This window comes from Phyllobates terribilis, unplaced genomic scaffold, assembly GCF_046119375.1.
Source record: "Phyllobates terribilis strain yellow unplaced genomic scaffold, ASM4611937v1 Scaffold_12__6_contigs__length_324123572, whole genome shotgun sequence".
NCBI lineage: Eukaryota > Metazoa > Chordata > Amphibia > Anura > Dendrobatidae > Phyllobates > Phyllobates terribilis.
In genome coordinates, this window is record NW_027362772.1 from 96,289,906 (window position 1) to 96,305,741 (window position 15,836).

The 15,836-nt window shown below is 53.7% G+C and overlaps 2 protein-coding genes across 2 annotated transcripts in view; one reads left to right on the forward strand and one right to left on the reverse strand.

The window, feature by feature from the left end:
* Positions 1-12,124, forward strand: part of MRTO4 (MRT4 homolog, ribosome maturation factor) — a 29,229-nt gene extending 17,105 nt beyond the window's left edge. The window contains exons 3-8 of the mRNA XM_073656198.1: positions 4,453-4,556; positions 10,647-10,728; positions 10,810-10,877; positions 11,356-11,507; positions 11,661-11,737; positions 11,821-12,124. Coding sequence (XP_073512299.1) covers positions 4,453-4,556; positions 10,647-10,728; positions 10,810-10,877; positions 11,356-11,507; positions 11,661-11,737; positions 11,821-11,961 — 624 coding nt within the window. The 3' untranslated portion in view covers positions 11,962-12,124. The remainder of the gene's footprint in view (positions 1-4,452; positions 4,557-10,646; positions 10,729-10,809; positions 10,878-11,355; positions 11,508-11,660; positions 11,738-11,820) is intronic.
* A 468-nt stretch (positions 12,125-12,592) lies between these two features.
* On the reverse strand, positions 12,593-15,176 carry AKR7A2 (aldo-keto reductase family 7 member A2). The gene is made up of 7 exons (XM_073656199.1): positions 14,847-15,176; positions 14,263-14,450; positions 13,893-13,997; positions 13,385-13,481; positions 13,143-13,242; positions 12,942-13,071; positions 12,593-12,858 (listed from the first exon to the last, which is right to left on the reverse strand). Exons 1-7 carry the CDS (start codon positions 15,136-15,138, stop codon positions 12,697-12,699), a joined length of 1,074 nt encoding a protein of 357 aa, XP_073512300.1. The 5' UTR covers positions 15,139-15,176; the 3' UTR covers positions 12,593-12,696.
* Between the last annotated feature and the right edge of the window lie 660 nt (positions 15,177-15,836).

Consider the following 15,836-nt stretch of genomic DNA (forward strand, 5'->3'; position numbering starts at 1 on the left):
TGTTGTCCCCGTCCCCCCCCACCCCCATCCTCAGGAGTATAATGTTGTCCCCGTCCCCCCCATCCTCAGGAGTATAATGTCGTCCCCGTCCCCCCACCCCGTCCTCAGAAGTATAATGTTATCCCCGTCCCCCCCCCCATCCTCAGGAGTATAATGTTGTCCCCGTTCCCCCCCTCTCCCCCCCATCCTCTGGAGTATAATGTCGTCCCCGTCCCCCCACCCCGTCCTCAGAAGTATAATGTCGTCCCAGTTTCCCCCCCCCCCCCCATCCTCAGGAGTATAATGTTGTCCCCGTTCCCCCCCCCATCCTCAGGAGTATAATGTCGTCCCCGTTCCCCCCCCTCCCCATCCTCAGGAGTATAATGTCGTCCCCGTCCCCCCCCCCCCCCCTCCCGTCCTCAGGAGTATAATGTTGTCCCCGTTCCCCCCCCTCCCCATCCTCAGGAGTATAATGTCGTCCCCGTTCCCCCCACCCCGTCCTCAGGAGTATAATGTCGTCGTCCCCCCCCACCCCCTCGTCCTCAGGAGTATAATGTCGTCCCCGTCCCCCCCCCCCCCCCGTCCTCAGGAGTATAATGTCGTCCCCGTTCCCCCCCCCCCCCCATCCTCAGAAGTATAATGTCCCCCCCGTCCCGTCCTCAGAAGTATAATGTCGTCCCTATCCCCCCCCCCCTCCATCCTCAGGAGTATAATGTCGTCGTCGTCCCCCCCCCCCCGTCCTCAGGAGTATAATGTCGTCATCCCCCCCCCCCGTCCTCAGGAGTATAATGTCGTCGTCCCCCCCCCCCCGTCCTCAGGAGTATAATGTCGTCGTCCCCCCCCCCCCCCGTCCTCAGGAGTATAATGTCGTCGTCCCCCCCCCCCCCCGTCCTCAGGAGTATAATGTCGTCCCCGTTCCCCCCCCCCCCCCCCCCCCCCCGTCCTCAGGAGTATAATGTCGTCCCCGTTTCCCCCCCCCCATCCTCAGAAGTATAATGTCCCCCCCCGTCCCGTCCTCAGAAGTATAATGTCGTCCCTATCCCCCCCACCCCCCCCTCCATCCTCAGGAGTACAATGTCGTCGTCCCCCCCCCCCCCCCCCGTCCTCAGGAGTATAATGTCGTCGTCCCCCCCCCCCCCCCCGTCCTCAGGAGTATAATGTCGTCGTCGTCCCGTCCCCCCCCCGTCCTCAGGAGTATAATGTCGTCGTCCCCCCCCCCCCCCCGTCCTCAGGAGTATAATGTCGTCCCCCCCCCCCCCCCCCCCGTCCTCAGGAGTATAATGTCGTCGTCGTCCCCCCCCCCGTCCTCAGGAGTATAATGTCGTCGTCGTCCCCCCCCCCCCGTCCTCAGGAGTATAATGTCGTCGTCGTCGTCCCCCCCCCGTCCTCAGGAGTATAATGTCGTCGTCGTCCCCCCCCGTCCTCAGGAGTATAATGTCCCCCCCGTCCCTCCCCCCCCCCCATCCTCAGGAGTATAATGTCGTCCCCGTCCCCCCACCCCGTCCTCAGAAGTATAATGTCGTCCCCGTCCCCCCACCCCGTCCTCAGAAGTATAATGTCGTCCCCGTCCCCCCCCCCCCCCATCCTCAGGAGTATAATGTTGTCCCCGTTCCCCCCCCCCCCCATCCTCAGGAGTGTAATGTCGTCCCCGTCCCCCCCCCCCCCCCCCCGTTCTCAGGAGTGTAATGTCGTCCCCGTCCCCCCCGTCCTCAGAAGTATAATGTTGTCGTCCCCCCCCCCCCCCCCATCCTCAGGAGTATAATGTTGTCCCCGTTCCCCCCCCTCCCCATCCTCAGGAGTATAATGTCGTCTCCGTCCCCCCCCCCCGTCCTCAGGAGTATAATGTCGTCCCCCCCCCCCCCCCGTCCTCAGGAGTATAATGTCGTCGTCGTCCCCCCCCCCCGTCCTCAGGAGTATAATGTCGTCGTCCCCCCCCCCCCCCGTCCTCAGGAGTATAATGTCGTCGTCCCCCCCCCCCCCCCCGTCCTCAGGAGTATAATGTCGTCGTCGTCCCCCCCCCGTCCTCAGGAGTATAATGTCGTCGTCGCCCCCCCCCCCCCCATCCTCAGGAGTATAATGTTGTCCCCGTTCCCCCCCCTCCCCATCCTCAGGAGTATAATGTTGTCCCCGTTCCCCCCCCTCCCCATCCTCAGGAGTATAATGTTGTCCCCGTTCCCCCCCCTCCCCATCCTCAGGAGTATAATGTCGTCCCCGTCCCTCCCCCCCCCCCCATCCTCAGGAGTATAATGTCGTCCCCGTTCCCCCCCCCCCATCCTCAGGAGTATAATGTCGTCCCCGTTCCCCCCCCTCCCCATCCTCAGGAGTATAATGTCGTCCCCGTCCCTCCCCCCCCCCATCCTCAGGAGTATAATGTCGTCCCCGTCCCCCCACCCCGTCCTCAGGAGTATAATGTCGTCCCCCCCCCCCATCCTCAGGAGTATAATGTTGTCCCCGTTCCCCCCCCCCCCCATCCTCAGGAGTGTAATGTCGTCCCCGTCCCCCCCGTCCTCAGAAGTATAATGTCGTCCCCGTCCCCCGTCCCCCCCCGTCCTCAGAAGTATAATGTTGTCCCCGTCCCCCCCCCCCCCATCCTCAGGAGTATAATGTTGTCCCCGTTCCCCCCCTCCCCATCCTCAGGAGTATAATGTCGTCCCCGTCCCCCCCCCCCCCGTCCTCAGGAGTATAATATCGTCCCCGTTCCCCCCCCCCCCCATCCTCAGGAGTATAATGTCGTCGTCCCCCCCATCCTCAGGAGTATAATGTCGTCTCCCCCCCCCCCCCCCATCCTCAGGAGTATAATGTCGTCCCCCCCCCGTCCTCAGGAGTGTAATGTCGTCCCCGTTCCCCCCCCATCCTCAGGAGTATAATGTCGTCCCCGTTCCCCCCCCCCCCCCCCCCCCCCATCCTCAGGAGTATAATGTTGTCCCCGTTCCCCCCCCCCCCCCATCCTCAGAAGTATAATGTCGTCCCCGTTCCCCCCCCCCCCATCCTCAGGAGTATAATGTCGTCGTCGTCGTCGTCCCCCCCCCCCCCCCCATCCTCAGGAGTATAATGTCGTCTTCCCCCCCCCATCCTCAGGAGTATGTCGTCGTCCCCCCCCCCCCCCCGTCCCGTCCTCAGGAGTATAATGTCGTCTTCCCCCCCCCCATCCTCAGGAGTATGTCGTCGTCCCCCCCCCCCCCCCCCCCGTCCTCAGGAGTATAATGTCGTCGTCGTCGTCGTCCCCCCCCCCCCCCCCCATCCTCAGGAGTATAATGTCGTCTTCCCCCCCCCATCCTCAGGAGTATGTCGTCGTCCCCCCCCCCCCCCCCCCCCGTCCTCAGGAGTATAATGTCGTCTTCCCCCCCCCATCCTCAGGAGTATGTCGTCGTCCCCCCCCCCCCCCCCCCCCGTCCTCAGGAGTATAATGTCGTCGTCGTCGTCGTCCCCCCCCCCCCCCCCCCATCCTCAGGAGTATAATGTCGTCTTCCCCCCCCCATCCTCAGGAGTATGTCGTCGTCCCCCCCCCCCCCCCCCCGTCCTCAGGAGTATAATGTCGTCTTCCCCCCCCATCCTCAGGAGTATGTCGTCGTCCCCCCCCCCCCCCCCCGTCCTCAGGAGTATAATGTCGTCGTCCCCCCGTCCTCAGGAGTGTAATGTCATCCCCGTTCCCCCCCCCCATCCTCAGGAGTATAATGTCGTCCCCGTTCCCCCCCCCCCCCCCCCATCCTCAGGAGTATAATGTCGTCCCCCCCCCCCCCCCCCCGTCCTCAGGAGTGTAATGTCGTCGTCCCCCCCCCCCCCCCCATCCTCAGGAGTATAATGTCGTCCCCGTTCCCCCCCCCCATCCTCAGGAGTATAATGTTGTCCCCGTTCCCCCCCCCCCCCATCCTCAGGAGTATAATGTCGTCCCCGTTCCCCCCCCCCCCCATCCTCAGGAGTGTAATGTCGTTCCCCCCCCCCATCCTCAGGAGTATAATGTCGTCGTCGTCCCCCCCCCGTCCTCAGGAGTGTAATGTCGTTCCCCCCCATCCTCAGGAGTATAATGTCGTCGCCCCCCCCCCCCCCCCCCGTCCTCAGGAGTATACAGGGGTGGGGGGTAATGAGCGGCTGCACAGAGCCCGGACCCCAGCCCCGTCCTATAATGGGGAGTGTGAGCCCGGCCTCCTCCCCCCCCCCCCCCAACATCAGGGTGTGACCCCAGAAATGTTAAAAAAAATTCCCACAAACCCCTCCAAAATCTTGTAGAAAACCTTCCCAGAAGAGCGGAGCCGTCTATTACGTTACAGCGGCCGTCGTCGTCTCTTCCCCTTGTCACACTGTATCAGTGCACGGTCCAAACTGTTTACCTGACAATCCAGACTGCATACAGTTGTAACGAACCCTCAGCTGTGAGAAGTATTGATCAGATTTTCTTCCATGTTCCCATATGCTGTTACTTTATCAGACGCCTCCAGCCGTGTTCTCATTATCTATATTTCTTGCATTTTTCAGCTCCGAAAATGTGTGGACACCTACAAGTATCTGTTTGTTCTGTCCGTGGAGAACATGAGGAACAACAAGCTGAAGGACGTGCGGAACGCCTGGAAGCACAGCCGGTACCGCGCGCGCTCCTCCTGCCCCGATCACAATGGGTTAATCCATGTAGAGGGCTCGTAAATAGAAGCAATTTCTCAATTTTCTGCTTCTTAAAATGTTCAGCTGTTCTTAAGAAATATTAACCCTTTTGTTTATAGATTGTCACCTCGTTTACCGACCACCGCTGATCGCCGACCCCCGCTGATACATCACACGTGCAGTACTTATAAACTTTTTTTTATTCGGTCGCCCATGACAGCACCACGTGAGAGAGAGGATCCGCCCATCAAGGACAGGAAACCTACAGGTTAAAAAAAAGGGCGGCCCTCTCCTACCGCCTCAGTTTAGGTTTCCTGTCCATGATGGGAGACCTCGCAGGCTTACCTGCAGAAGATGGACTCCTGTCCCAGAGAGGGCCACAGCAGGTGGTTGGAGCCGGTCCGTCCCGGTCCTCTGGAGACGCCACGGTAGGGCTCAATGGAGCGCCTCCGTGAGCGTTGTGGCGGGCGCGACATCGCCTCACGGGGAGGTAGATGTCCGCCAGGTGTGGGGCCGCTAGCGGGCTTCCTCCCCCCGCTACAGCTTGCAGGAGATCCAGGTCGCGCCGGCGGGGCACGTGACAGGCGCGACCTTCTGACGTGACTTCCGGTGCGCCGGGCAGGAAGTCCCTGTGACGTCACCGGAAGGGACAGAGCTCGTTTGAATTTTGCGCTTGAGCAGCTGAACGCCGGGGGATTAAGGACCTGGCGGCGAGGAACCCACCTGGCCACCTGGGGAGGAAGACCAAGGAGCAGGTAACGCCCTCCTGGGTAAAAAAAAAAAAAAGGAACACACACCCACACATGGTACCGGTATGGCCAGTATATAAAGGGTCTGGTAACATACAGAGGTGCTTCCCAGCCCATTCTTACACTGTAATTATGGAAGTTTCACAAGAGCTGTCACTTAGGCAACAACATCTGCTGCAGGAGCAGCCCTCTGGGGAGCCCTCACAACTAGTGGCGCAGCGCCATTCCCGGCTAGGGTCTGGAGCGTTCAGCTAGAAGAGCTACCACTAAGAGCAGGAAGGACGGTCCGGTGCGGCGTGATTCCTCGCCATGCATGCTGGATTCCTCTGCTTCTACGGTACCGAAGGTTCTGTGGGGTGAGTGGAATCTTCGTGAAAGTTCTACTAATGTTTCCTCCTTCTTTCTATCTATGACTTTCTTTTAGAGCAAGAAATGTTCCTCGAAGTCCAAGCACAGAGAGTGTGCCTTATGCAGCTGTCCACTCCCTGATTCATATAGCAAAAGGTTGTGTCAGCTTTGTATCAGCAAAATGATGTCGGAGGAAACCCCAGATTTTTCCCTAGGACTAAGAACTTTAATAAGGGAAGAAATAGGCAAAGCATTGCAGGGTTCAGAGTCTGGGCATATTCCTCAAGAAACCCAGCCGGGTTCAGACTCTGAGCTATCGGTCGCTTCCTCCTCCGCCTTCTCTTCCTCTGACAGTGAGCCAGATAGACAGTGCTTCCCCCTGAAGGAGGTCGATGCCCTAGTAAAAGCCGTTCGATCTACAATGGGGATAGTGGACACGAGGGTAGAGAAGTCAGCTGAGGATGTTATGTTTGGTGGTCTGGGGCTAAAGAAAAGAAGGGTCTTTCCAGTAAATTCAAAGGTGAAAGACCTCATTGATAAAGAGTGGAGGAAACCTGACAAGAAGGGTAGTGTTCCTCCATCCTTTAAAAGGAAATATCCGTTTGAGGATGCTATGTGTTCCTCCTGGTTAAAAGCACCCAAGCTGGATGTTGTTGTTACCAAAGCAGCGAAAAGAACTTCCCTCCCGTTCGATGATATGGGTGCATTGAGAGACCCCCTAGACAGACGGGCTGATACTTTCCTGAAAGGGGCATGGGAGACAGCTGCGGGAGCACTGAGACCAACAGTAGCAGCTACCTGTACGTCCAGAGCCCTGATGGTTTGGCTTGAACAGCTAGACAGTCAGTTGAAGGATGGGACTTCTAGGAAAGACATCATTTCTTCCCTTCCACTGGTTCAGGGGACGGCAGCTTTTCTTGCTGATGCATCTGTGGACTCAGTAAGGTTGGCAGCAAAATCAGCAGCACTGTCAAATGCGGCTCGGCGAGCCTTGTGGATTAAAAGCTGGCCAGGGGATTTACAGACTAAGTCCAGACTGTGCACAATCCCGTGCGAAGGGGAATACCTCTTTGGTCAGACCATGGACGACTTATTGGAGAAAGCGGGGGACCCTAAGAAGGGGTTTCCATCAGTACCTCTACCCTCCTTTAAGAGATCGTTCCGGAAGAGGAAATTTTTCCGGAAGAGATATTTCAGGGAGCAAGACAAGTCTGACGAAAGGGGTCGAAAAGGTAGAGGTCTACTCTTTGGTCCGTCTCCAAAAATTGAGCAGAAGCCAGGGGATACACAATCAGCCCAGGTGGGAGGGAGATTGTCATTTTTTTTTTTTTTTTTTGTCCCAGCTTGGGAACAGATTTCTCATAGTAATTGGGTTTTAAGCCTGATTTAAGTATGGTCTTAAGTTTCAATTTAAAGCATTGCCTCACAAAAGGTTCATGGTTGTTCCCTCCAGTTCTTCCCCAGAACGCCAGGCTGCCCTCGTTTCGGAAGTACAAACCCTAATAAGAAAGCACGTCCTGATTGAGGTTCCGGAAGCTGAAAAGGGTCTTTGTTTCTACTCCCCGCTCTTCTTGATTCCGAAACCGGATGGAAGTTTCAGGACAATCATAAATCTGAAATCCCTGAATAATTTCCTTAAAATACACACCTTTAAAATGGAGTCTTTAAAATCCATAATAAAGTTACTTTTTTCCCCACTGCTATATGGTAGTGCTCGATCTCAAAGATGCGTACTACCATATCCCAATTCATAGTGATCATCAGAAATACTTGAGGCTGGCCATTGAAATAGACGGGGTGGTTAAACACTTCCAATACACTGCACTCCCCTTCGGTTTAGCTATAGCCCCGCGTGTTTTTACTAAAGTAATGGCGGAAGTCATGTAAGAGAAAGGGACATTCTAATTATCCCTTACCTGGATGATCTCCTGATAGTGGGGAATTCGTTGGTTCAGTGCGAGACCCACCTGCTGGAGACCATGTCGGTCTTAAAGAGTTTGGGGTGGTTTCTAAATTTAGAAAAGTCTAGACTATCTCCACTCAAGGTACAACAATATCTGGGGGTCATATTAGATTCCAGGAAACAGCTATGTTATCTTCCAGAAGAAAAAATTGATAGAATCCGGGAGTTGGTAGCACAATGTATACGTAAACCTTCTATGTCACTCCGTAAGGCCATGTCACTATTGGGAACCTTCACCTCCACCTTTCCTGCGTTTTTTTTGGTCACAATTGCATTCAAGAGCCTTTCAGTGGGATGTGTTGTACAATGACGCAGCTTTAGAGGGGCATCTAGACCGTAAGTTTACGCTAGGTCCTCGTGCCATACGGTCCCTTCGTTGGTGGATACGACAAGACAATCTCGCTAAAGGGTTTCCCTGGGAATGTAGTCCAACTGCAGTCTTGTCCACTGATGCAAGTGCTGCAGGTTGGGGAGCTCACTTTGAAGGGAAATTAGTGCAGGGAACCTGGTCAAGCAGTGAGTGACAGTTGTCATCAAATGCTAAGGAGCTTCTGGCGGTGCTGCATGCGTTCAACGAGTTCCTTATATATTTACAGGACCAGCATGTCCGTGTACTCTCGGACAATCAAGTCACGGTAGCTTACATAAACCACCAAGGGGGAACCCGCTCAAGAAACTTGATGAGGGTAGCGAACGCACCTCTGCCCGAAATCCGAAGATCACTGTCTCTCTTTCAGGTACTCATCTAAAAGGCAAGGAAAACATCACAGCGGATTTCCTCAGCCGTACTTCTGTAAAAGAGGGCGAGTGGTCCCTAAATACACAAATATTCTCCAGAATCGTAGAAATGTGGGACCTTCCGACTGTGGACTTATTCGCAACAAGAGCCAATCGGAAAGTGGGAAATTTTTGTTCCTTAGACCCCAGAGAAGGACCCCTGGCAGTGGACGCCTTCATGGTTCCCTAGAGGTTTCCTCTGGCATATGCCTTCCGTCCCATGATCCTGCTCCCAGCGGTAATCAGAAAGATCAGGGCAGACCGGGCTAGAGTGATACTCATATGCCCCTTTTGGCCCAAAAGACCGTGGTTCCCTTGTCTCCGGAAGATGTCCATATCAGATCCCTGGGTTCTTCCGGAGATTCCGGACCTCCTCACTCAAGGGCCACTTTCCCATCCTCCAGCCTCGAGTCTACATTTGACGGCGTGGAATTTGAGAGGGTGTTATTGACCAACAAAGGATTCCCCGCAAATGTAGTGAATACTCTCCTGGCTAGCAGAAAACCTGTTACCACCCGTATTTATGCCAGGACCTGGAGGAAGTTTCTGTCCTTTGCAGAAGTTAAGGTGGAGGAGGGGCCCCCTATTGGGAAAATTCTGGAATTTCTGCAGCGGGGCTTAGAATTGGGTCTCACTACCAGTACCTTGAAAGTACAGGTGTCGGCTTTGGGGGCTTTATTTTCTTCCAATATTGCAGATAACTATTGGATAGGCCGTTTTATAAAAGCTTCCTTTAGGTGTAGACCCATTACCAAAGTAAAGATGTCTCCCTGGGATTATGTCTTAGATGCCTTGACCAGTCCTCCTTTTGAGCCACTAGATTTAGTCTCCCCCAAAATTATTTTCCTAAAGACGGTCCTGTTAGTAGCCCTAACTTCAGCCAGGAGAGTCAGTGACCTACAGGCCCTTTCAATATGCCCTCCATTCACGCAAATTCTGGACGATAGGATTATATTAAAACCTGATCCAGCCTTTCTTCCTAAAGTGGCCACTCGATTCCATAGAACCCAGGAAATAGTTCTCCCGACTTTTTGCTTCCCGACCAAAAATCAAAAGGAGGAGAGACTTCACACTTTAGACGTTAGGAGGTGCGTACTAAGGTACTTAGAAGTATCACGCGGCTTTAGAAAGGATAAGTCCCTATTTATTTGCTATCAGGGGGCTAGAAAGGGTTGTAAGGCCTCAAAGGCTACAATCGCTAGATGGATCAAGGAGGCCATTTCCCTCGCATACTCCTCAGGGGATAAAGAGATACCGGAGGGATTGAGGGCGCATTCTACCAGAGCGGTGTCAACCTCCTGGGCGGAGAAGACAGGGCTTTCCATTGAGGAGATTTGTAAGGCTGCCACTTGGTCTTCTCCCTCTACTTTCTATAGGCACTATAGATTGGATCTGGGTGGCTCTGCAGATCTCACTTTCGGGAGAAGGGTGCTTCAAGCTGTGGTCCCTCCCTAATTTCCTTCGTCTCTGTAATTCTCTCACGTGGTGCTGTCATGGGCGACCGAATAAAGCCTTAGTTACTTACCGGTAACGGGATTTTTCGGAGCCCATGACAGCACCCGTATATTCCCTCCCTTCACTGGTGTTGTGCACTCCCGTAGATTTGATTTCTTTTTGTGCACCCTTGCGGGAAATTGATGAAAAGTAATGTACTTAATGTGATTGTTTTGTTATAACTAACCTTGGCGGTCCTCTCATGCTCTGTTAACTAAACTGAGGCGGGAGGAGAGGGCCGCCCTTTTTAACCTGTAGGTTTCCTGTCCTTGATGGGCGGATCCGCTCTCTCACGTGGTGCTGTCATGGGCTCCGAAAAATCCCGTTACCGGTAAGTAACTAAGACTTTTTTCCGTAGGTTTTTGAAGCTGCCACGATCGCTGGAGCACATTGTTACCTCCTAATCCCAACCAGATCCAGCGCAGCAGCGGTGGTCGGTCTCCTAGGCAATGAGCTGTCAAAAGAACGGCTGCAAATGTTAATAAACAATAAATTGCTTGTATTTTACCTGCACAATCTGAAGATGGGAATAACCCTTTAAAGGGACCCTGACCACAGGGTCCCTTTAAATCTTTAAATCCCTTTATCCTTACCCTATGGTTTATCTTCCACACTTTCCCACCTGATCTGATAAGAGACTATACAGACATGGGAGGACAGAGAAGCCCCCGGAGGAGGATGTGGGGGGCACATACTTTCCTCCATATGACGCCGCTGGTACTCTCCTCCTTCTCTTCCAGGTTATTCTTCGGTAAGAACAAGGTGATGACTGTGGCTCTGGGGAAGGATCCGTGTGATGAGTACAAGGACAATCTGCACAAGGTCAGAGGATTAGCGCACATCCGCTGCTTCCGCCGCTCGATACCCGGAATATTTTACTTATTTTCTTCTCTTATCCTGCAGTTGGGAAAATCTCTTAAAGGAGAAGTCGGGATCCTGTTCACAAACCGCACGGAGAAAGAAGTCCGAGAGTAAGATAGCGTCCGGTGTCTTGTCTGACGCTCTTTTGTGACAATAGATGGAGTCTGGCCGGCCGGGACATAAATCTTATACTGTGGACACCGTTCTGCGGGGTGGTCGGGCGCCCTCCCCTGGTGCTAAGCTCGGACCACTTTTTTGGAAAGCGCCACGAAGGGGAGGAAAAATAGAAGATTATTGAGCAAACTGCAGCTCAGCTTGTATCCTCTTCTTTTGGTGTAGGAGGGATACGCAATCCCCCCCATAAATGCCTGAGAGAGTAGTTACTAGTTCCTGGAAATAGGTGGGCTGTCATGTGGATGTTTATTAAGTGGGCGAGAGATGAGAATAGTGAGTCTGAGAGAGCAGCTCTGGAGCACAAAGTGCAGCTCTTAATCAGTGAAGTCCAGACCATGTGCGGGTTTATTATCAGCATTGATGGCGGTTTTGCTTTGCAGGTAATTTATTAAACTACAGATGTTTTTTTTACAGATGGTTTGACCAGTTTAAGGAAACAGATTTTGCCCGGGCCGGGAACAAGGCCACCTACGGAGTGGTCCTGGATGAGGGACCCCTGGAACAGTTCACCCATTCGATGGAGCCCCAGTTACGACAGCTGGGCCTGCCCACCGCGCTGAAGAAAGGTCGGTGCCCGTCCCTCAATACTGTTCTATACGAGCTGTGCATAGTGTCTGTTGGGTTGTATGCAGGTATTTGGGGACCCCTTCTCAATCATAATCACGTGCCGATCAGGCAGCAGAAATCCCCGAACCGACTTATATCTGTTTCCCTTTTAGGAGTGGTGACCCTTCTGTCCGACTACGAGGTGTGTAAGGAGGGCGACACCCTGACACCGGAGCAGGCGCGGACCCTGGTGGGTATAAGACGCAGCGCACACTGATCAGTGCCTTCACGGTGGTCCCGTATTTGATGCAGATTTTTTTTTTTTTTTTTAAGAAACTTTTTGGGTATCAAATGGCAGAATTCAAAGTGTCCATAAAATCCATGTGGGTGTCAGAGACCGGAGAATTCCAGCAATTTGCAGAGGGAGACGAGATGGATGATGATGATGATGACGAGGAAGAAGAAGCAGAGTAATGGTCGCCCCCACGTACATGCCGACTACAGTATAGGAAGAGATGAATCTCCAGTGCAAAGACTTAATGTTCCAGGGGAACGGAGGCGTTACTGTGTTTTAGCAGACCCCGCGTGCTGCAGGTAGGACCACTCCATCTGCAGACATTACACTCAGGAATCCCCCTACTGTGCACGGAGGGGGCAGCCCCAAACCACCAGGACTGAGGAGCCAGCGGACATTGGTACCTGCGGCACCCTCCATACATAAGTCATTGGTGGGTAGTGTGTGATGCATGGACTGTAATAAACTGGATTATATGGATTTAACACTTTGTGCAGATTTAATTTAAGAGCTATTCCCAAGAGGGTAAGTTTTACAGTTAGGGAATAACCTACTGATAGTCGGGACCCCCAGCGATCCTAGGGCACTGCAGCCCCGTCCTGAAAGGAGCGGAGGTGCACATGTATGGCCTCCGCTCTGTTTAGGCCCTCAAGTGCAGTTTTGCACATGAACCATTTTGGATGGAGAGAATTCCCATAGAGAATAATAATATAGGGAGATGGGGTGCATTACAGGAGCGCGCTGTTACCTTTCATCCATGCAGGGGACGAGGGGCTTCCCTATGTGTACACAATCCTTTTGCCCCAGTAGTGAAGAATCCAACATCAGATTTTATTTAGGAAATCATTTTACAGGCGTCTGGTGCAGCAATTAAGTAGAAATCACAATATAAAAGATTCGTCCTCTGAAACGTTTTAGCGGAAATAGTTTGGGCAGTCGTGGGCGACCAGATTCCAGGCTTCATCAAAGGCGGTGACCACAGGCGGGAGCAGGGGTCCGCCCGCGGCCCCGTCCAGGTTCTGCACCAGCTGCGCTGTACTGGACATCCCCATGATCACAGCATCGCCCTGACTCCCCTGAAAAGAAAAAAATACTGAAACACTCTGTGCTGCTGTGTCCTCCACAGACCATAATCCCCTCTTGCAGAAGGTGCATGTACCTGTAGTTTAGAGTGGTGGTAGATCCAGCGGAGCGCAGCAGCCGTCAGGCTGGGTCTGTCCGCACCGTACGCCTCCTGCAGCGCCGTCTGCACCACGTCTATAGCATCGAAGTGATGCTTCTTCCAGTATCTGCAAGAGACCCCAATAGTGACAATCCAGCAATCACTGCCTCGTCCCCCCCATATGTGCACAGTGCTGACCTGTTCCTGTAGACCTCCGCCCAAGTGTTCCCAAAAAACCTGGAGGGCGTCTGCTCATTGTCCTTGTCCTCATATTTGTACTTGCCGGTCAGAAGCCCCCCTGTAAGAGAGAAGACCCCAGTGCTGCAGAGCTTGCATCACAAATATCAGCCTCCTCCCCCCCCCCATCACCAAGGAGGCGACTGCCTGATATCACCGCGTCCTGGTACCGACTGTCTACAGAGACAGAGACCGGCACTCACCCGCCAGCGGATTATAGGCGTAGAACCGGATACCGAGCTGCCGCAGGCAGGGAAGCAGCTCCACCTCCACCTGCCGCGTGGTGGCGTTATACATTCCCTGGAGGGAGAAATGGTCGTTATACAGGGACATCCTGTACTCCAGAGCTGCACTCACTATTCTGCATGGCTTAATAGTGAGTGCAGCTCTGGAGAATAATACAGGATGTAACTCAGGATCAGTAATGTAATGTATGTACACAGTGACTGCACCAGCAGAATAATGAGTGCAGCTCTGGAGTATAATACAGGATGTAACTCAGGATCAGTAATGTAATGTATGTACACGGTGACTGCACCAGCAGAATAGTGAGTGCAGCTCTTGAGTGTAATAAGTAGATTCTAGTGAGTGAATATATAGATTCTAGAGAATTTGCTGCACAGTGTGAATACAATATTTTCTTCCTATGAAACGTTTTAGCATTGCCGTCAGTAATCTGCATGGACTTATTCCATTTAACCCATCGAGCACCTGGTAGACGGTCGGCAGCACCCAGTTCCTCTGTTTGCAGATGCAGTAAATCTCCATCACCTCCCAGGACGAGTAGTTGGACAGTCCCAGCTCCTTGAACTTTCCCTATAAAGAAAATAGAATGGGGGCACAATCACGAATCCTGTTCCTTCTTCAATGCGGTGGACAAAAAATTGCTGTTTGCCGCTCCTCTCATTAAAATTAACTTTTTTTTTTTTTTTTTTTAAAGCCACAATTAAAAATCTGATTCAGGTGTGATCCAGCCATAATCAAACTGATCTGGAGAATGACATTAGCAGGTCATCTGTACTGCACAAGCAACGCTTCAGTATAAAGCATGGGGGACGGCAGCGGCCTTTCCTTGCATTACCTCCTGGTGCAGCTCCTGGCAGGCGGCCAGCGTCTCCTCCACTGGGGTCTGGTGGTCGGGGGCATGGAGGTAGAAGAGCTGGACGCTGGGCAGGTGCATCCGCTCCAGCGAGGTCTCCAGCTGCCGCCGCACGCTCTCCGCCCTCAGCGTGTGCTCTCCCCAGGGGTTGGCTTTAGTCGCCATCTTCACTGAAGAAAAGGTGGAAACATCTTTATTCTTAGATGCAGAAATGTTATACAGTCCTAACCATTCCCACAGCTGAGGGTCTGTTACAGTTGTAACCTTGCAGTCACCTGCATTAATGGAGTCTCTCTTTTAGGTATAACGGCGGACACCATCAGATGACAGGGGCATCCATGTATCCAGGAATGCTCCTGACATCTCCATTAACCGAATACTGCCAGGGCCCCTGAGGCGTCATCACATGTGTAAAACATGGGGCCTGCGTTTTAAACCCCAGCTGTCAATCACGCCCCAAGCCTCGTTTTGACGCTAAGCCCCGCCCACGCCCGTTACTTGATTGGTTGTTAGGAGCATGAGAGTGAGGCTTGACCCGCAGCAATCCCGGAAGCGTCTGTTCTTACCTCCCGCACCGAGGCCGAGCTGCCCTAGCACCCGCTCAGTCTCCCCGTCCGCGTACATGAAGGCGGTGTCCAGCTCGTCGTGGCCGCGTCTCAGGAACTCTCTCACCGCCGCCCCGCTGTCCGCAGGGTCCATCCGGCGCCCGAACTCCATGGTGCCCAGGACGGTGCTGGGGAGCGGAGGAGGCGGCGGCGGAGCGGTGGGGGGAGACCGAGACATGAATGCAGAACGGAGCACCGAGACCAACCGCGGAGCCGACCTGAGGGACACTGACAGCATGGCAGGGAGGCGCATGCGCGGAGGAAGCACCGTCACATGACCCCCTGGCTGATCATTAATAGTGATCTAGTAGAATCTACTAAGTAGATCAATAATTAGTGAGCTGCGACCTCTGCTCCGGTCACAGCCAAAGCTGCACCCAGAATCCCGACCATAGACTGCACAGTCCGTAACCTCCCGCCAGTCCAGTGCGTAACCGGGATCCCACCTCGACCCCTCGCTGTACCGCTTTCCGGCCCCCCAGCCATGAGCTTAATCCGAAAAGTGCAAAAAATGTGACAATTATTATACAATTAAGTGTGTTTTCGATATTTGGGGCCACGCTGCCCGCAGGTCCCTGTCTTTCCTCTCAGGATTACAGCGGTGATTTATGTGCAGCCCTCCCGCCGGACCTCCACAGTCGCCATCGCTTCATTTACTGCCTATGCAGAGCGCAGCAGCCGATGACAAACGTATGTCAACTCCAGCGCCTCCACAGGAGAAGAAACAGTCGCTGGCCGGTCCCCTCATGGGGCGCGGTAAAGCACAGGCCCGCGCCGATGCGTTTCACTGTTCTCTCCTGAGGGCAGAGCAAAGTCCTGCAACGCGCCGGCTTCACTTCCGGTTCATCAGTTCTCATAGGAAGATAAAGCAAATCGCGTCGGAGCAGGTCTGTGCTTCATCCTGAGATTCGCAGCACTGGGATGTAGGAGACGTGTAACAAGACATCACGA